The 19253-nt window shown below is 36.0% G+C and overlaps 1 protein-coding gene across 11 annotated transcripts in view; it reads left to right on the plus strand.

Annotated features, from left to right (window-relative positions):
- The window catches only part of Nos (nitric oxide synthase), a 1339001-nt gene that overhangs the window by 215225 nt on the left and 1104523 nt on the right, over window positions 1-19253 (plus strand). For 8 of the 11 annotated variants that reach the window (XM_032601207.1, XM_031933451.2, XM_032601210.1 and 5 more), the window contains 1 exon segment: window positions 15405-15496. In XM_032601207.1, the coding sequence (XP_032457098.1) occupies window positions 15405-15496 (92 nt within the window). 11 annotated transcript variants of the gene reach the window in all.

Raw genomic sequence — 19253 nt, forward strand, 5'->3', positions numbered from 1 at the left:
TGTGTATGTAAAAGGAGCCGAGAAGAAGCAATAGCTTGAGAAGTTCAATTTCCACGTAGTTGATGTGAGTGAAATGGGCTTTCCCTCGTTACAGAGGCTGAAATATCATATTTTGGAGCCACTGTGCCCACACTATAAGTTAACGTTAAAGACAAACTGCGCACACAGAAATGTATTGTTGCTGAAAAAGTTTTATCACGACAATACGCCATCTTTTGAGAGATCTCTCAGAGAATTTTATCGCACCGAGCACCTGTCATTTGTGACTCCTAGAGATATTTCGTACTTGCTACGAGAATTTCTAATAAAATTTGCTGCCAATAGCATCGAGCAAGCTTGGGATAAGCTACCCGAACACTTAAAGCTGGACACGGAGATTTTAGAGTGTTTACGCTGCCGAGAGCACAATTCCATTGTGAATGGAACCCCACCATTAAGAAGAGATTGCGTGCAGTGTAAACTGAATGCTCAAAATAAATAACAGCATGAAGAAGCGAGTACGTTTTCAAGAAAAGCCAACAGTTCATTTAATGTGTACATGGACATATGCACATAAAAATAACAAGTAGCCCGAGATCGAGAGCGTTTCAAATTAAGGATCGAAAGAATGGGCAAAATTATTGTACCAGTACTTGAGAGAAAACTAAATGAGTTGTGTATAAAGTAATGTTGAATAAATGTATTAATTTGAATTGTGACTATTGCATTTTAATCCTTTATTCCTAATCCTTATGCATACTGTTAAATACCGTTCTAAAATCTGTAGACCCTCCTGACAGCACGCTGTCAAGAGTTCACATTGCACTATTTTATTTGTTATAGTAAAATGAATGACAACGACGAGTACACGTTCATGACGCCACGTTTACGTATTCCCACTGAATGGATGGGTCCTTGTATTGGACAGCATATGCAAGCCATCGCTGCTGCAATCATTGCAATGGAGTGCGATAATTTTCAAGTAGATCTTCTTATTCATGGTGTACGAGCACGCTTGCGTAAAGTACAAAATATTTATTGGTTCGAAAAAGTGAACCAATAAATATTTTATACTTTACATGAATAAAAATATAATTATCATTTATTATTCTTGTAATATCTCAGTTATAATGTATCAAAACATAAAAAAAAATTTACGTGTTATACGTTCTTATCTGTAATTTTTTAAAAATATATGTATTAAATTTAACTGGTTAACTTTTTTATTTAACCTTTCATTTTAGCTAATGTAAAAATTAATTTTGTTATTTTTCAATTACTAAAAAATTAACACTGTTAAAAAAATATTTATTGGTTGATTTTTTTATTGATGATTATACTGCAAAGTTAATGAACTAAAAAATTAAATTTTTTTATCGAATTATATTAATTTGAATTGTGAAAAACTGAAATCTAATATTCATATATACATATATTATGCCCCGAGGGAGGTAAAGAACTGGTAAGTCCATAGCGAGTGTGAACTACCACCCGAACCGAAGGCGAAGGTTGATATACTCCAGGCGGTACACTGCGGACAGCATACTCCGGGTACCGAGCTGTCACCAGGAGGCTGCTCAAGGTCAGAGGCGGCATCTCTACATAGTTAAATGTTCTGGAAGCCCGCAGCGATGCTGACGTCAGCAGCTAGCGAACATGCAGTTGAACCTTCAATCATATATCTATATGCTACGTATGCATGGTCGAAGAGTTAGGTACATCTTTCGCAGTCGGGTGACTCGCTCGGTGAGATAGCGCGGATCAGGTTACACCTGTTTTTTTCTTTCGAGAGTGAATATACGCATCTTCTTAATGCAGTATAGCTGTTGCGTATTATTGAGAGCTCTCTCTTTCACTACAATACGAAGCTACTACGTATTATCGGGAGTTCTCTCTCTTCCTCTCTCTCTCTCTCTCTCTCTCTCTCTCTCTCTCTCTCTCTCTCTCTCTCTCTCTCTCTCTCTCTCGTACGCTGAATGTCGTCAATGCGAATCGTAAAGTAATTTGCACGGCTAGCGCGCAACGTTTTGGGAGCGTGGTGACGTCAGCGGCTGATGAGTCACGTTACAGTACGCTGTAATTGCTGTTATTCGTCGGCTTCTAATGCATTGCGAAAAATATCTGTCGTTGTTACACGCCAGTAGAATGTATAGATGTCTGCGGGAATGGTAGCGTGAGCGAGCGAATGGGAAGCATAGAGCTGTCTCTAAGAGGCTATTTAATTATCTCTGAGACCAGAGTTTATGCGCAAAATATTTGGCTAAACGAGAGAAAAATCTCGAACGCACTGAAGTGACAGCAGTCAATAATAAAGCAATAACAGGATGTTTAAGTATAAAGATGCTCGCGAAAAAACAGTGGATGCAACTTGATCGCTTTATCTCACCGCGCGAGTCATCATCTACATGCTCATCGATTGACGTTTCACTGACGCAAACATCACACGCTTCTAAAATCTGTAGACCCTCTGACCTCGAACGGCCTCCTGGAGACAGCACGCTGCCAGGAGTTCACATTGAACAGCACGCTGCCAGGACTTAACCTTGAACAGCACGCTTCCAGGAGTATACCTCAGACTGCTGGGAGTATACCCCAGGCATCACGCTGTCGGGAGTATACACATCCTTGGACCGCGTGAATTTTCCCTATCCCTCCGAGAATTTTTTTTTTTTCACTTAAGTAAGGCTGGTTCTGCCTCCCCCCACCACCAAACATCTAGAGGCTTCTAGAATATTCTAGAAGCTTCTAGCACGCATTCTCACCTGTAATTGAAAAAGTGGGGACGCTGTATTCATATGTAATAGTTGAGTGGTGGGGGGAGGCAGAACCAGCCTTGCTTACCTACTGCTATTCATGTACAGAATAAACAAAAAATAATTTTTGATGAAAACAACATTGATATAGATTCTCTCGATCACAAGACAACTTTAACAGCATGGTTTAAACTAAATAAAATTGATGATTATGCCAGAAATTTGTTGTATTGTGATATACCAGAAAATAATATTATTACGGAAAGGAAGTGGATTAGACGTAAAAACTATTCAAATACTTTAGGAAGATTAATCTATGTGATTATTGCGTTTGTTTTTTGCTTGATTTTTAATCGTAAAGAAATTATTATTAGCACAAACTGTTTGGAAAAAATACAAGAATTTTTTTGTGAAGACTTTGTAGTAACTTGAATTCATTTGCCTGGCATAAAAATTGTAATCTGCCTGCAAATGTATGAGGTGGTTTTTGATACATAATTACTAGAGTTACAGGCGGACTGTAAGAATAGAGTATGTCCCACGCTTCTCGTCTGCGCGGATCCGAATTTGTGCGCGGATGGTATTCTGTCCGCGACTATGTTGCTTGCCCTTACCTTGTGTGGCTTATGGTGTTGACAGCAAGTACATTTTCTTCTTCTATTCTCGTTTCAATGGTTTTAGGTTGTTTTATGGATGTTATTGATTATTAATAATAATTATAGACTGATTAACTGTTATTGTTTTTGTTTTATTGGAGACAACCCAGAACTCAGCAGATGTTACAGTTTTGTATAATTTTGTTATTATAGTATCGTTGTTATTACGTTGTGCGGTGGCTTATTTGTAATTACGTTTGACGCTTGTATAATTAAACTTAAGGGGTCAAGCCTGGGTTAAATCCTGCAAAAAACAAAAAGATATTCTTCTCACCAAAAAATGTTTAATTCGATGTGATTAAAAAAAAAGTAAAGAAGACGGTCCGGATCTTTCAGAAAGCCGTGACAAGTGACTAAAAACACCTATTTATATAGTGAAATTTCATAAATTTTGGTCAATGACTTTACAAGGTATATACATGTTTTTTTCCATAAAAATGATGTATATTTTATATATTTTTGATAGAATTTTTTTTTAATCACATCGAATTAAACACTTTTTAGTGTGAAGAATATCTTTTTGTTTTTTGCAGGATTTAACCCAGGTTTGACCCCTTAACGTACAATATATTTATATATTCGCTCTCTATCGTGACCTGGATACTGGAGACTCCTTCGTAGCACATCGCTGATTGGTCCTTATTCTACACGATTACTCATGGCTGATTGAAGTATAAATAATATAAGTCGCTCTATGGTTTCCCACTAACGCCGGTCTGCTATCGACAGACCCTTCGCCTATTGCTTGATACAGACTCTCAAACCAGAAAACAAGGAGTTTGCTACAGAATGAAACTTCTCAGATTTAAAATTCCTGTAGGTTAGAATACTTTAACATAACATGTTTTCTTGTTTATATAGTGCCGTATTATTAGAATATAATATTCGAAGCTAATCAAATTAGCGGTCCGTGATTTATGATAATTTTAAGTCCCGGATTCATGTTTCTTAGTACAATAGGTCGAAATAGATGAATTTTTAGGTTATGTAGGTAAAAAAAATCATTCATTAATTAAAAAAATAGTATATGATTGTCTCAAAAATTCCCAATTATTTTAAAATGCATTTTTATGGCATATTAATGCATTAACAAGTAGCTAAAATATCGTTTTCTTAAAATTTCGTACTTTTCATATGTGCCCCGGCTCGACATCATCAGAAAACAATATTCTGATATTTTTCCCTATATCTGAGAAGTACAACCTTCATTTTAAAAAAAATTAGGTCCCTAGCACTTTCCTGAGAGCAGAGAAGCTAACTCGGACCGGGATCCGGAGCATGCGCAGTATCCTGCTCCGCTGCCACGCTCTCATTGGCGCTCCGCACTCGCGCGCAGTTTGAAAAAGATGGGGGGCGGGGCTTTGCGTCAGCCGTTTTTCGGAAGGACCGAGTTCAAGCCCCGTGAACGGAAAATTTTTTTTTTACTCTTTTCTAGTAGTTGATATTCTAATTGACGTGAAAAACTCTTTGTGTACTAAAAAAAAACAATTAGAAAGCTACACAACAATTTTCACATAGGGATATACATCAGTAGGTAGCATATATCCAAGCAAACCCCTCATGACTATGGAAACATAAATATCTAAACCTATAAACCCTAAAAACTTAAATATCTGTTAACAAATCATGTTTAAGCTTAAACAAACCCAATTTAAACAAACAAGCCACCCCACCCTCTTGATAAACATATGCTACTTTCAATCTTTCTGCTCCAACGACGTTCGCGGCGGCGCGGTCTACGTCGTCGCTTAGTAATCTTATGCTCCCGGGTTCGAGTCCGATACCCGGCGATTTTTTTTTTTATTTTTGTTCTACTTTCTTATAAAATTCTTAGTATGAAATCAACAACCACAAGTTCATAGGGCACTATTTTAGCTATTTTTATTTAAATTCTTCACGTTATAGTTAAACAACTTACTTAGTTAGGATGAGATTTTTTATCATAGTATTATGGCAAAATGCATAAAACAAACGCGATCGCAATGGTATCACGATGTAGCAGCCGATGTTGCCGACCCCACTTCGACAGTTCCCGATCTGTCACTTACGTGTGCGGCAGCATCTCCGAGCAGAGAAGTTTGTTTACACTTTTCTTCGGTCGTGTTAGCGTTTTATGTAAATGTTAGTGTTCAGTGCATAGTGAGTGTGTCTGGTAATAAATGAAGTGAAAAGTTTATAAAAAAGAGTGCAAGTTAGCAAGAAAGCAAGATTTCAAGGATTTCCGACCGAGGACGCAGGCCAGGAAAACGAAGAGCTGTCAGGAAGGAAGGAAGGAAGCAAGGGAGCAGCAAGACTTCGGCGAGGATCATCATCAGCAGCGCATATACATCAAATCCGGCCGAGCGCGCGAAACCACGCGCCACGCGACTGTTGTGACGGGCTTCCGGGAAATCGGGGAAGCAGTTGTTTTTCTGCGTTTGAGGTAAAATAGTTCGTTCGTTTAACTTAGACATCCGCGTATACATCGCATTAAGTTTAATTATATCTGGTTGGAAAAGTTTCTACTCTTTATTTTTTCTCCGCGTTATTAAATATTTCGTTGTGGAATTTTGTATTAAAAAACCATTATTTTAAGATATATCTCCGTATTTATACATGCATATATGAATATATAACGATTTTATTAGAATTTTAGCATTTAGATTATTTAAAAAAAAAACAGTGAGACTTAATTAAAATTTGTGATATATTTTAATAATTTAGCTAATAATAATAATAAATAAATAAAAATATGATTATAAAATTAATTTAATTATCAGTATTAAATTGAATTCTAGAGTTTATTGTATTTCAATTTTTATTTTCATAAAATCTAGTCTCTTATTATAATTTATGTATGCATATATATGCATACATAAATTTTTTATTAGAATTTAAGTATTTAGATTATTTAAAAATTTATAAATTAAAAATTACAGTATGCGAACATCGCGAATTATTGAATTGTATTTCTTTTGCGATTTTTTTTTTCTACTTTCTTATAAAATTCTTAGTATAAAATCAACAACCACAAGTTTTTTAGTTATTAAATAGCAAGATTAAAATTAACAAATAAATTTATAGTTTTAACAGTTTTTTATATTACACACACACACTGCATTAAATTGACACTTTATTTATAAATATGAAATATAAAATATAAAATAAATATAATATTGGCAATTTTCCACACAACCCGGGAGGTACTGCCACATGCGCGTTGCTTTTTGATTTACATAAATTATCCTATTTATTAATATTAATTTTTATATTTTATTGCAAGCAGTTAAACGACATGGTAAACTGCTTACAATATTTAAAAAAAATATTTACAACTGGGATTATTTATAAACGTGGAAGCCTCGCCAGTAGCCCTACTTTACCACGTAAAGGAGCTTCGCTTTCCTCCACGCTCCTCCCTACTTGCCTCCAATCTTAAACGCAAAAGTCGGACCGTCTTCTTTACTTTATCCGGGCTTAAAATATTTAATTCATATTTTTTAGAAATGTCTCTCGTTTAGTCTGAGGGATGTTTAAGGTACATTTTAAGCCCGGATAAAGTAAAGAAGACGGTCCGGATCTTTCAGAAAGCCGTGACAAGTGACTAAAAACAACTATTTATATAGTGAAATTTCATAAATTTTGGTCAATGACTTTACAAGGTATATACATGTTTTTTTCCATAAAAATGATGTATATTTTATATATTTTTGATAGAATTTTTTATTCATCACATCGAATTAAACATTTTTTGGTGAAAAGAATATCTTTTTGTTTTTTGCAGGATTTAACCCAGGCTTGACCCCTTAAGTTTAATTATACAAGCGTCAAACGTAATTACAAATAAGCCACCGCACAACGTAATAACAACGATACTATAATAACAAAATTATACAAAACTGTAACATCTGCTGAGTTCTGGGTTGTCTCCAATAAAACAAAAACAATAACAGTTAATCAGTCTATAATTATTATTAATAATCAATAACATCCATAAAACAACCTAAAACCATTGAAACGAGAATAGAAGAAGAAAATGTACTTGCTGTCAACACCATAAGCCACACAAGGTAAGGGCAAGCAACATAGTCGCGGACAGAATACCATCCGCGCACAAATTCGGATCCGCGCAGACAAGAAGCGTGGGACATACTCTATTCTTACAGTCCGCCTGTAACTCTAGTAATAGAAAGGCTCTCGAGCCGAAGGCTAGTTTTCTTAATTTAAATAATTATTTGTAAACTCATGCAGCCCGTCCTTATACCAAGTACGGTCTTTACAGGGGTATACTAGACTAGGTAACAGAGTTCGGCCGAAATTAAAAAAAGTTTTCCATGAGTTGACGTAGAATATCTCACATATATGTCTTAATATATGTTAAAAATATAAAAACATTAATTTCGTCTATTTTTTTTTTAATTGTTTACACCGCTTCCAATGTACCTGGACCAAATCTTAAAAATGTTTTTTAGTAGTAATGTATATTTTTATTATATGTACCTGTCTATACCATTAAATAGTTTTTTATTCATAAAATACATTAAGTTTTGTGGAATAAATGCAAAAAAAAAATCTGGACGGACGGACAGACGGTTATTTTTTAATTTATTTTAATTCGAAAAACTGTTGTAACTCACCCACAGGCTTTCTTGCACAAGCCCCTGGCTATCCGCAACCCGCCTGACAGCGCGCCCGCCGCACCGCTAGTACCACGCTAGGCGGCTACGCTACGAGTACGAACTCCCCAAAGAGGAGTGGCGCTTTCGAGGGCATATATCCATGGATCTAGGCCAAGGCATCCCTTCCCCTGCATCAGACCGCGTCTAAGAGGAAGCACGGAGCCTAGGCTACTTGCACAGTACACACAAATGCAATAAATCTAATTTTTAATTGAAAGAAAAAACCTCGTGTAATTCCTTTACCCCTTTCCCAATCAGCACTTCTCAGCGCTAATTCGGCACATGTCGAAGACAGACCGCCGAGCCCTCGTTGGAGCAGAAAGATTGAAAGTAGCATATGTTTATCGAGAGGGTGGGGTGGCTTGTTTGTTTAAATTGGATTTGTTTAAGCTTAAACATGATGTGTTAACAGATATTTCAGTTTTTAGGGTTTATAGGTTTAGATATTTATGTTTCCATAGTCATGAGGGGTTTGCTTGGATATATGCTACCTACTGATGTATATCCCTATGTGAAAATTGTTGTGTAGCTTTCTAATTGTTTTTTTTTAGTACACAAAGAGTTTTTCACGTCAATTAGAATATCAACTACTAGAAAAGAGTAAAAAAAAATTTTCCGTTCACGGGGCTTGAACTCGGTCCTTCCGAAAAACGGCTGACGCAAAGCCCCGCCCCCCATCTTTTTCCAACTGCGCGCGAGTGCGGAGCGCCAATGAGAGCGTGGCAGCGGAGCAGGATACTGCGCATGCTCCGGATCCCGGTCCGAGTTAGCTTCTCTGCCTGAGAGGCGCAATTTGATTTTGACAATACTTTTCCTGAAATCGCCCATAGTGCGGCGGCGGCGAAACTTTTTTTATATGTAGAGAGGACTTATACAAAGATTCCAAATAACGCATTCTATAGTACATAAATATTTAAACGCCAGCATCCATCGTACAGAATAGAATTTGTTTTTCGATTTACATGTTAATGTTATAATTATTCAAAAATCATTGCATCTTTACAACGAAGATAAAAAAACTTTTACGCATGGTTTATCTTTTATGCGTTCAAACACTGCTTGGGAAATTAGCGTAGCATTGCCACCACTGTCTATTAAACATTCAAAATTAAATTCGTCTATCGAAACCAGCAAGCAAGGACATTTAAATTTATGTTTTTTGTTATAATGAGCATTATTATAACCCTTTGAGACATCGTAAGCCAGGTCCTGCATCTCAATGTCGCAACTCGCAACGGGACCTATTAATCGCGAGCCGCACCCTCGTTTTCCGAATCGCTAGTGTCATCAGCTTCCGCATCATTAGATATTCCGGCCACATCATCGATAGTTTTGGAAGACTCTTTAAATTTTCTCTGTCAACTTCGATCGTCGCAACGTTCTTCAAGGTATTATTGTTTTCATTATGTCAGCTAGATCGTGAACTGAAATCTTTATTTTGATACGGCTCGTAATTCTCTGACCTATCGCGCGCTCATTGACTTTTATATTTGTGGCTGTTTGTGTTATTATTATCGCTTGAATTTAAATGGCTAGTTTGTTTATATCCGTCAGATAAACCGTTACGATTATCACGACGCTCCTCTCGGTGATCAATCTTATTTTGCGAATATTTTTGCGAATACATTATCCTTTACACGCGTTTCGTCTGCACGCCTCAAAGCCTCTTCAAGTTCCTGATATTAACGAGATCTCGTCCAATCAGTGTTATTTGAATATCACGCGGTAATTGACTCATGATGACGCGATTTCGCTGATATTTGGTATAAAGTGGCATAAACTCATTCGAATCACTGACCCGTATATAGAATTAATTGAGGAGACTGCTCTCCTAGTACCTTTGCGCCTTCCACATGTTAATCGCGCGATCGATTTTTCTTGAGTCATGTAAACTTGCCGAAAGCAGTTTCCGAATTCCCGAAAGTTAGTGAGCCGTTTTTTTATCGCTTAAAACCATAAATAAAGCTTTTTTTTAACGCTCTTTCAATCATTTTTGGCTAATATTTATTGGGTATTTGTTTTATGGTTAAATACTGCTGAAGATCATATGAGAATTCTCTGGGATCCTCCGACGACTCTCCCGAGAAGCTTGGTAAAGCTATTTCGTGCCAAAAACTATTCGTCCATGCATTTTCATGATTATCGCGATTGACAGCAAAGACATTTAATTGTCAATTCAAAGTGCCAATTTCAAACAAGTTCCAAACTTTCGATTCTCATATTTAAACGATCGATGACGTGATTGATTCCCCTTTCTGGCAGTACATCCCATATATGTAGTACCGAACCAGTTCTAATTCCTTCCATTTCACTATTAAATAAGTAGTAATTACAAACTTTAAAAAAAATTAACTAAAAAAGTAAAAGGTTAGGCGTTTTTGTATATATTCCGCAACGAAATTACAGATAGAAAAGAACTGAAACTAATCAAACAAAGTCAAGTTTATTATATTTAATCGTAATGAAGCGAGGAACAACTCTCGAGATAATTACTACGTAACTTTTGCCATGCCCATTTTATTGTACTTATGGTGTTTGTATGACGCTCTAATACATAAAAAAATATGTTTATTTGTTCACCAATAAACAAAATAAAACAAGTATGGCAAGTTACGTAGTAATTATCTTGAAAGTGGTTTCTCGCTTCCTTACGATTAAATATAATAAACTTGACTTTGTTTGATTGATCTAAGTTCTTTTCAATCTGTAGTTTCGTTGCGGAATATATCAAACTCGGCTAACCTTTTACTTTTTTAAAGGTTAATTTTTTTTTAGAGATTCTAAAATTCTTTAAGATTATTAAGTGTGAGTTTTTACTGGCTTTTAACAAATGATCCCCGGGAATACGAACTAACTAGCCCCCTATACACGAGACTATCACAACCTGTTAGCTGCCGCGGCTTGACTGTCTGCTTGAATTTGAGTATTAATGACCATGTTTGAATATATTTACTATATGTCACTTACTTTGTTTCGTAAACGGTGGTGATTGTTGACTTGATTCAAAACAATACCATACTATCTCCAAAATTAGACTGACTCGCTCTCTAAAAACCAGTTGGGCTTGGGTTTGGCAAAACAGTTAGACGAGACGGCAAATTGATTAAAACTCAATGCGGTGGATCTTCTTTCTATGGCCTTTATTTTCGTGATTTGAATATCTTTTAATACACAATTTTTGACGAATAATTCTAATTAAAACTTTGACTATGACAATTAATCAAAAACTCAGATTGAAACTCTGCTGGTTACTGTTACTGCTCCAAAACGCAGAGTATGCACTGGTAACCTCTTAATTCTAAATATCGTAATATATTATTTTATACTTTCTTGGCAAAGCTATTCCCATTTGTATATAGCTGTGCGGTCACCTTAACGGTCCTAACATTTCTTGCGGCTAACATAACGGTCCTAACACATTTCGGGCTGAGTAAGAAAAACGTGATTTTAGCATTTGTGGATTATACACTCACATATTATAAACGTAAGCATTTTTTTACTAATATTTTTGTTGAAAATCATAGTTTAGCTCAGAAAACATTCTAATAAGCCAAAAAGCCTTACCAACAGTAATGATAAGTATTTTTTTTTCTGTATAATAAAAAATCCGAACACCAATATAGAAGTAAATAGTGTCACGTGCGCCGCGGCTTCGTCTGCTTTTCAAACTCGCCTTCGTGGAGCTACCGCGCCACTTGATCTCTTAGTTTTGTATAATTAATTGTATTTACCGAGTATGAAGTATTATTTTACCGTGCCCTTGCGTTATGAACTCGGTCGGTAAAAATTGTCTCCGGGACTCCATTAATGCTTTCAATCACTTTTTATCAGTTTGTTTAAGAACTTTGTTTTAAATACATTTTAATTAGTGCTTTGAAGTTTCCTTAAAACTTTGAAAATGTTATAAATATTAAAAGTATCATATTTATTGAATATTATTTGTGCTTTACAGTACTAAGTGTCTCAAAAGTCATCAACTTATTACAAAATATATTATTTTGTAACTATTAAAAACTTAACCAAAGTAAAAAGGTTAGGCGCATTTGATGTTTTGTGTATCATCATGCATGTTAATAATTTTGTTTACAGTGAAATTACAGATTAAAAAACAACTGAGATCAATTATAAAATGTCAAGTTTACAATCATATCAATTTATTTATAATACGGAAAACAAAAAATCTTTGTTTAATTGAGACGACTGAGTTGAATGATTGGTAATTTAAACTTAAGTAATATATTGATCAATTACAAATAACTCAAAAGATATTTACTACGTAACTTGCCGTGCCCCTCACATATAGTTATTAAAATATTTCCTTTTATTGAAATAAGAATTTTATATGTTTATGTAGACAAATAAAATATGCAAAAAGGTACACTTACAATAAGACCACTTAAACAAGTAGGTACCATGAACAAATTATGAGGGGCATGGCAAGTTACGTAGTAAATATCTTTTGAGTTATTTGTAATTGATCAATATATTACTTAAGTTTAAATTACCAATCATCCGACTCAGACGTCTCAATTAATCGTCTCAACATAATGATTTTTTTTTTCGTATTATAAATAAAATAATATGATTGTAAACTTGACATTTTATAATTGAACTCAGTTGTTTTTTAATCTGTAATTTCACTGTAAACACAATTATTAACATGCATGATGATACGCAAAACATCAAATGCGCCTAACCTTTTTACTTTGGTTAAGTTTTTTTTTAGAGATTTCATGTCTTTTGGGGCCAACTAATTGAAATACCTAAAACTTGTTCTAAAAATAAAATACATAATGATGGGGTTCAGGTAGTGCATACCCTTGCATAAAATACGCCATATGATATGGCCTGTCTATAACTAGTGGTCATATTTTCTTAGCATAATATGTCAAGATACTTTGACATAATGTGCCCACATTATGTTGCGTACTTGATCCACTAATGAGTTTATAACCTAAAATTCATAAACTTAATAATCAAATTTACTTTAAATCAGTAAATTTTAAAATCATTGACGTTTAAAAAAAGGTTTTTACAACAAATTTGGAAAATAAAAGGTAATATGTTAGGAATGGCAATCTAACCTTACACATAATTCATGCATGTATACAAACATGACTACACTCAACACTCACACTGAAATGTTCACTTTTTATGTGGGTTTAGATATTAGAAACATTAAGTAAAATTTGTGTATTCAAGATCATCAATGATGAAGTGTAAGAGTGATGATCTTGACAGATATTCCCAACTCAGTGTTCGAGTCAGTCGCAGGCAGTATTCATCGTTATAGTGCCTTATATGCAGTGTATTCGAGCAAGATTTTTAATTTGTAGTGTAGATGCTTATTTTATAATGTAGAAACAGACTAGCGTAATAATTTTTGCTTCTCTGTCTTTGCTGGCTGACCCACATCGAACCCCATGGCTCCGGGGCAAAATTTACACATGAGTGTTTATATGAAAATTTAAACTAGAGCACTTGAGATAAATACAAGTGGATATATTGTTTTAACAGCTTGAGACAAACCGCCATGCAAAATTTAAAAAAGTAATCATACAATCATTGAGAATTTGATTTTGCTCTCAATTAAAAACTACCATACATAGAGGGCTGAAATTTTGCATGGCGGTTTGTCTCAAGCTGTTAAAACAATATATCTACTTGTATTTATCTCAAGTGCTCTAGTTTAAATTTTCATATAAACACTCATGTGTAAATTTTGCCCCCGGAGCCATGGGGTTCGATGTGGGTCAGCCAGCAAAGACAGACAAGCAAAACTTGTTACGCTAGCCTATTTCTACATAATAAAATAAGCATCGTCACTATAAAGTAAATATCTTGCATGAATACACTGCATATAAGGCAATATAATGATAGATACTGCCTGCGACTGACTCGAACACTGAGTTGAGAGAATATCTGTCAGGATCATCACTTTTACACTTCATCGTTGATAATTTTGAACACACAAATTTTACTTAATGTTTTTAATATTTAAACTTACATAAAAAGTGTACATTTAAGTGTAAGCGTTAAGTGTGGTCATGTTTGTTTGTACACATGTGCAAGGTTAGGTTGCCATGTATAAAACCTTCGCCATAATTTTAAGGCATATTATTCCCACCTACCGTCGCCCGTCAACAGGGACATATGGACACGATATGCCACATAATCTGACTATATTGGACATAAAATTTTATATATCGTGGTCATATTAGCCTCAATTTCCTACGAGGGTACTTGAATTTTTATTACGGGAATATCGATATCTCTCGTGTATTGTATCCAGGTGCATGAGGTCGTCGATGACAGGGTCTTGGTTATACGCTCCATAGCTTTTGCTACGGATAGCCCTACCTCGATTGCGACATTGTCGACCGCATGTACCTGGACAGTAAACATAACTGATTTGAACATTTTTGCACTAGAAGTAAGTACGGTGCGCACTGCATGACTTTGTTATCGGTCACCTTAGACCGCATTCATGGCAGATATTGATACGTGCATATAAAAATCTACAGCGCGTAATATATTTTACCAGCCTAGTCATCAAAGACCCTTGGCACCTAGATACCAAGTGTAATCGGCTACGTCGAAACGATATTTGCATGTATGCACGAAAAGTCACGAAATTTACTTCCTGGGCCCAGTAATCAGTGACCCTGAAAACAAAGTTTGTGCAGCGACAGTGAAGCAGCTGTTCAAAAACACAACCTTAAATTCAAGCAGAAAATATAAACACATTGCTCTGCGCAGCTTATGGAAATCTGTGTGGAAGCGATACCCAACTGTATTATACATAATAGCTTGTGCGGCCAACTTCACGGTCCTACCACACTGGAGAAAAAAGTAGAGATACTGTTTTGAGCATTCGTGATATATAAACTCGCTTATTATGAAACGAAACGACTTTTCTACAAATATGTTTGTTGAAAATCATAGTTTAGCTCAGAAAACATACCGATTAGCCAAAAAAAACTCAAGAACAGTAACGAAAAGCATTTTTTTTTTTGTATCATGAAAAGTCCGAATACCGATATAGAAGTAAATAATGCTACGGGCACCGCGGCTTCGTCTGCTTCTCAAACTTGCCTTCGTAGCGCTACTGCGCTACTTGATTTGGCATTGGCTTGGCCCTTTTATTTATGATGTACCTTGAAGCCGGGCCCCTCACTAAAAAGTGAGAGGCTCGGCACAAAAATGAGGTAAGTGAAAACACTCACCTTATTTTTGAGATTCAATTATTTATCAATATGTAATAATCAAACCCATGCTCTCGGGCCTAATGCCTAGGCTCCATCGTTATAACACATAAATTATCAATGTTTAATACAAACAAATTCTTTTTGTCTTAGGTCTTTGACTGTCGTTATGTAACAACAACAAGCGGTATGTTTGAAGCTCTTTGCAATCATATAAAATACAGTACTAACAAAGGAAATATAAGGTGAGTAATTATTTTTAAGATTTGAGTGCTGGATAATCAGATCAAAATAGCGAATGCATGAAAAATCTATTGATAATTCTAAAAACTACTACAAATGTGCTCATTGATATTTATTTGAATTGACAGTGATATATTAACCCATTAATGCCTAAACACCCTAGAACCAATGCGAAACAGGACATCAGCTGTAATTATACAAAAATATGGCGAAATTCTGTATTTTGCAATGTTTTTAAACAACATTGTTTAAACAAAATTATGCAAAATTCACTTTTCAAATGACAGCGGATATCAATTCTACGTCGAAAATTACTAAAGGAATGACTATTAGTTTCATAATAATCCAATTTGAGAAGTAATAATAGCTTTATAAATAAATAATGAAATGGACAATAATTGTTTAATCAAGATCTCGACCGCTCTGTGTGCGCACAGTAACGGCTAGTATAGTGCAACGGGGTTTTGAGGTTATCCCTCGGATTTGTGGATTCGTGTGCGCACGACTTCACAAATCTTCGTCGCTCGTCTCGTTCCTCTCTTTATCCTGTGTGCGCACCGAGATAAAGCGAGTCGTGAGATGTTGGCGTAAGGCTGGCTTTGTTGGTTAGGATTTTTACGGTGGCATCGGGTATCGTCACGTGTGCTCACGTAGACGACTTCGTCGGCGCAGATCTATCTCTAGCTGTTCCCTGTAGTAACGTGTGCGCACGATGCTACCTGAAGTAGAGCTCGAGTAGAATTGCTTATCGTGCCGCGCGATCCGCCTTATAAAGGCGCGCGGCGCGGATATGTATGGGTGCGTTCACGGTGCACCGCATACGCCGCTCGCGCCACCTGGCGCGTCGTCGTTGAGTCGCTCGCCGGCTGCCCCGCTCCGCGCTCGTGCGGCCTCGCCTTTCGTTGCGCGCGCGCGCTCGCTGCGCATGCCGTGTTTATTGCGGTCGCCTTACATGTGCGAGACTCGTGTCTCGTCACAAAAGAATCGTCGACACGCAAGGTACTCATAAACCCAAGCATAGACCCAGGCGTACGATCTTTCCTAGAAAAAACAAAAATGGGCAGCTATTTGTATGGTGAAAATCTCGAAGAAGCTAAGGCCATCAAAAAGACAGGGAAAGACCTAAAGTTCTAACAAAAACCAAATGGCAAAGGGACGAATTAGAAAGACTATTCAAACTCCAAGGGCTCGAACTAGAACCAGCAAACAGCCCAGAGGTCGAGCACGAAGTCAGGGGCGCAGAAGAAAGACCAGCAGAATCAGCAAAGCAGAGCAAGCAACGACCATAGCAGATCGAGATACCGACCCAACACGAACGGAAAGAATCAGCGGAACGAGAACTACAGTAGTCGGAGATAGAGGTGAGGAAAATTGCCGTGAGATTGAGTCTTTTTTACACTCAGAATGGTAACGCATAACAAAGGACAAATTTATACTTAATTGTGTCTTGGAATACGAATTAAAGTTTGATAAGACTGTCAGACAGACTAAAATACCTCGAAAACCTGTTATTACAAACGCAAATGGCAAAGCGTTTGAATTAGCTATCAGAAAGCTAGTCGAAAAAGGTACGGTAAGAAAATGTAAGTCCACGAAAGGACAATTTCTATCGCCATTTTTTCTTAGACCACAGAAAGACGGTACAGTCAGGTTTATCCTAAATCTGAAAAAACTAAATAAATTCATAACAGCTCCATATTTTAAAATGGAGAACATTAGCGTAGCTAATAAAATAGTCATGCAAGGTTGCTTTATGGCAAACCTAGATTTGCAGGACGCTTATTACCTGATACCTATACATAAAATGTCGAGGAAATATCTACGGTTCAAATTTCAAGACGAGATCTTGGAATTCACGTGCTTACCCTTTGGCCTTAGTTGAAGCCCTTACTTATTTACTAAACTGATGAAACCTGTAGTTAACTACTTTAGAGGAAAAGGCTGGATTTCATGCGTTTATCTAGATGACTTTCTACTCTTCGCGAACAATTCCAATAGTTGCGCGGATAACGTCACGGAGACAATAAACTTACTAGAAAAGCTCGGTTTTCTAAGCAATTACCGCAAATTCAACCTAACACCTAGCAAGCGATGCGAATTTCTAAGCTTTATAATCGTCATTTAACTTGACAAAACTGGTAAAGTCATTTAAAAGGACGCATGAGAGCAACATACTCGCAAACTTTTCGCGAAACTCATAGGTTCACTTATCACGGTCTGTACAGGTGTTAAATACGGGCCAGTACACATTAAAAAACTAGAAGCTAAGAAAAATGAAGCACTTGCAAACTACAACAACAACGATTTTGATGAAAATATGCAACTAGGCAATGATCTAGCGGAAGACTTTGATTGGTGGGAGAGAAAATTAACCAGTGCAAAGAGACGGATCAAACAAGGCAAATTTACGAAAGCGACAGGAATATTAATTGTACTAGATTGGGCCACTCAGCCGTGGTTCTCTATCTACAACTCTTTACTTACGAAAACACCAGTAAAACTGTAACCTAAACAAAATCTGTTATTGTCAAATTGCAGGAAACATCCGTTAGCAGCAAAATTCACGCTGCTGGCTGGGGAGGTATGCGGAGAATCTTTGAGATGAAAGGATAGAAGGATACAGCATTGGACATTATGCTAGCCTCCCTCTCTACGGCAACGATCAAGCAGTATGAAAGCGAACTTAATCTTTGGAAGGACTACTGCACAACAAAGAACATCAACCCACTTAAAGGAGAAACACGCCAGATTCTACAATTTCTAACTTATAAATTTGAAAAGAGAGCCGCTTATGGAACCCTAAACTTTGCGCGTTCGGACATCTCCGACAACACGGATATTAAGCGGTTCTTTAAGGGTATCTTGGGTTTCTTCTTGATCTTGGGTATCTTCAGTTTGGGATTCTTCAGCCCAACATGTTCGGAAATACGCAAAAAAATTTACTCAAAAGGACTGAAATCTCTAGAAAAATTGACTTTTAAAAATGTAAAAGGTTAGGTGAGTTTGATATATTCCGCAACGATATTATAGATAAAAAAGAACTAAGATCAATCAAAATCAGTCAAGTTTATTATATATAATCATATTAAAGCAAAAAACTTGTTTTGTTTAATCAAGGGCTCACTCAACTTAAAGTTAAGTTATATGTTGATCCATCAGAAACAAGTCTTAAGATACTTACTACGTAACTTGCCATGTCTGTCTCATTTTGTTTTCTGGTTATCAACTTAAATATTCTTTTTATGTATTAGAACATGATACAATCACCATAAGTACAATAAAAAGGGCGTGACAAGTTACGTAGTAAGTATCTTGAGAGTTGTTTCTGATGGATCAACATATAACTTAACTTTAAGTTGAGTAAGCCCGTGATTGAACAAAACAATTTTTTATGCATTATTACGATTAAATATATAAATTAAATTTAATATATAATATAAACTTGACTTTAATTGATTAATCTTAGTTTTTTTTTCTTTAATTTCTTCGCGGAATATATCATACTCGCCTAACCTTTTACTTTTTTAAGAGTTAATTTTTTTTTTATTATATACTTGGGGGGGGGGGTTGTTATAAATTGTTATAAAACTGTATTCAAAATTAAATCGCGAGTTTTTATGTATAAATTATTGTGCGGGATACTAAATCCAGGCTGCAATCATTTTAAAGAGAGAAGGAGAGAGAGAAAGAGGAAAAGAGAGATCCAACTACGAAGACGGCTCGCTAAGATTATTCAAAAAATATTCGAATATTTTCTCT

This window comes from Nasonia vitripennis (genome assembly GCF_009193385.2).
Source record: "Nasonia vitripennis strain AsymCx chromosome 1 unlocalized genomic scaffold, Nvit_psr_1.1 chr1_random0002, whole genome shotgun sequence".
In the NCBI taxonomy this organism is placed as follows: Eukaryota; Metazoa; Arthropoda; class Insecta; order Hymenoptera; family Pteromalidae; genus Nasonia; species Nasonia vitripennis.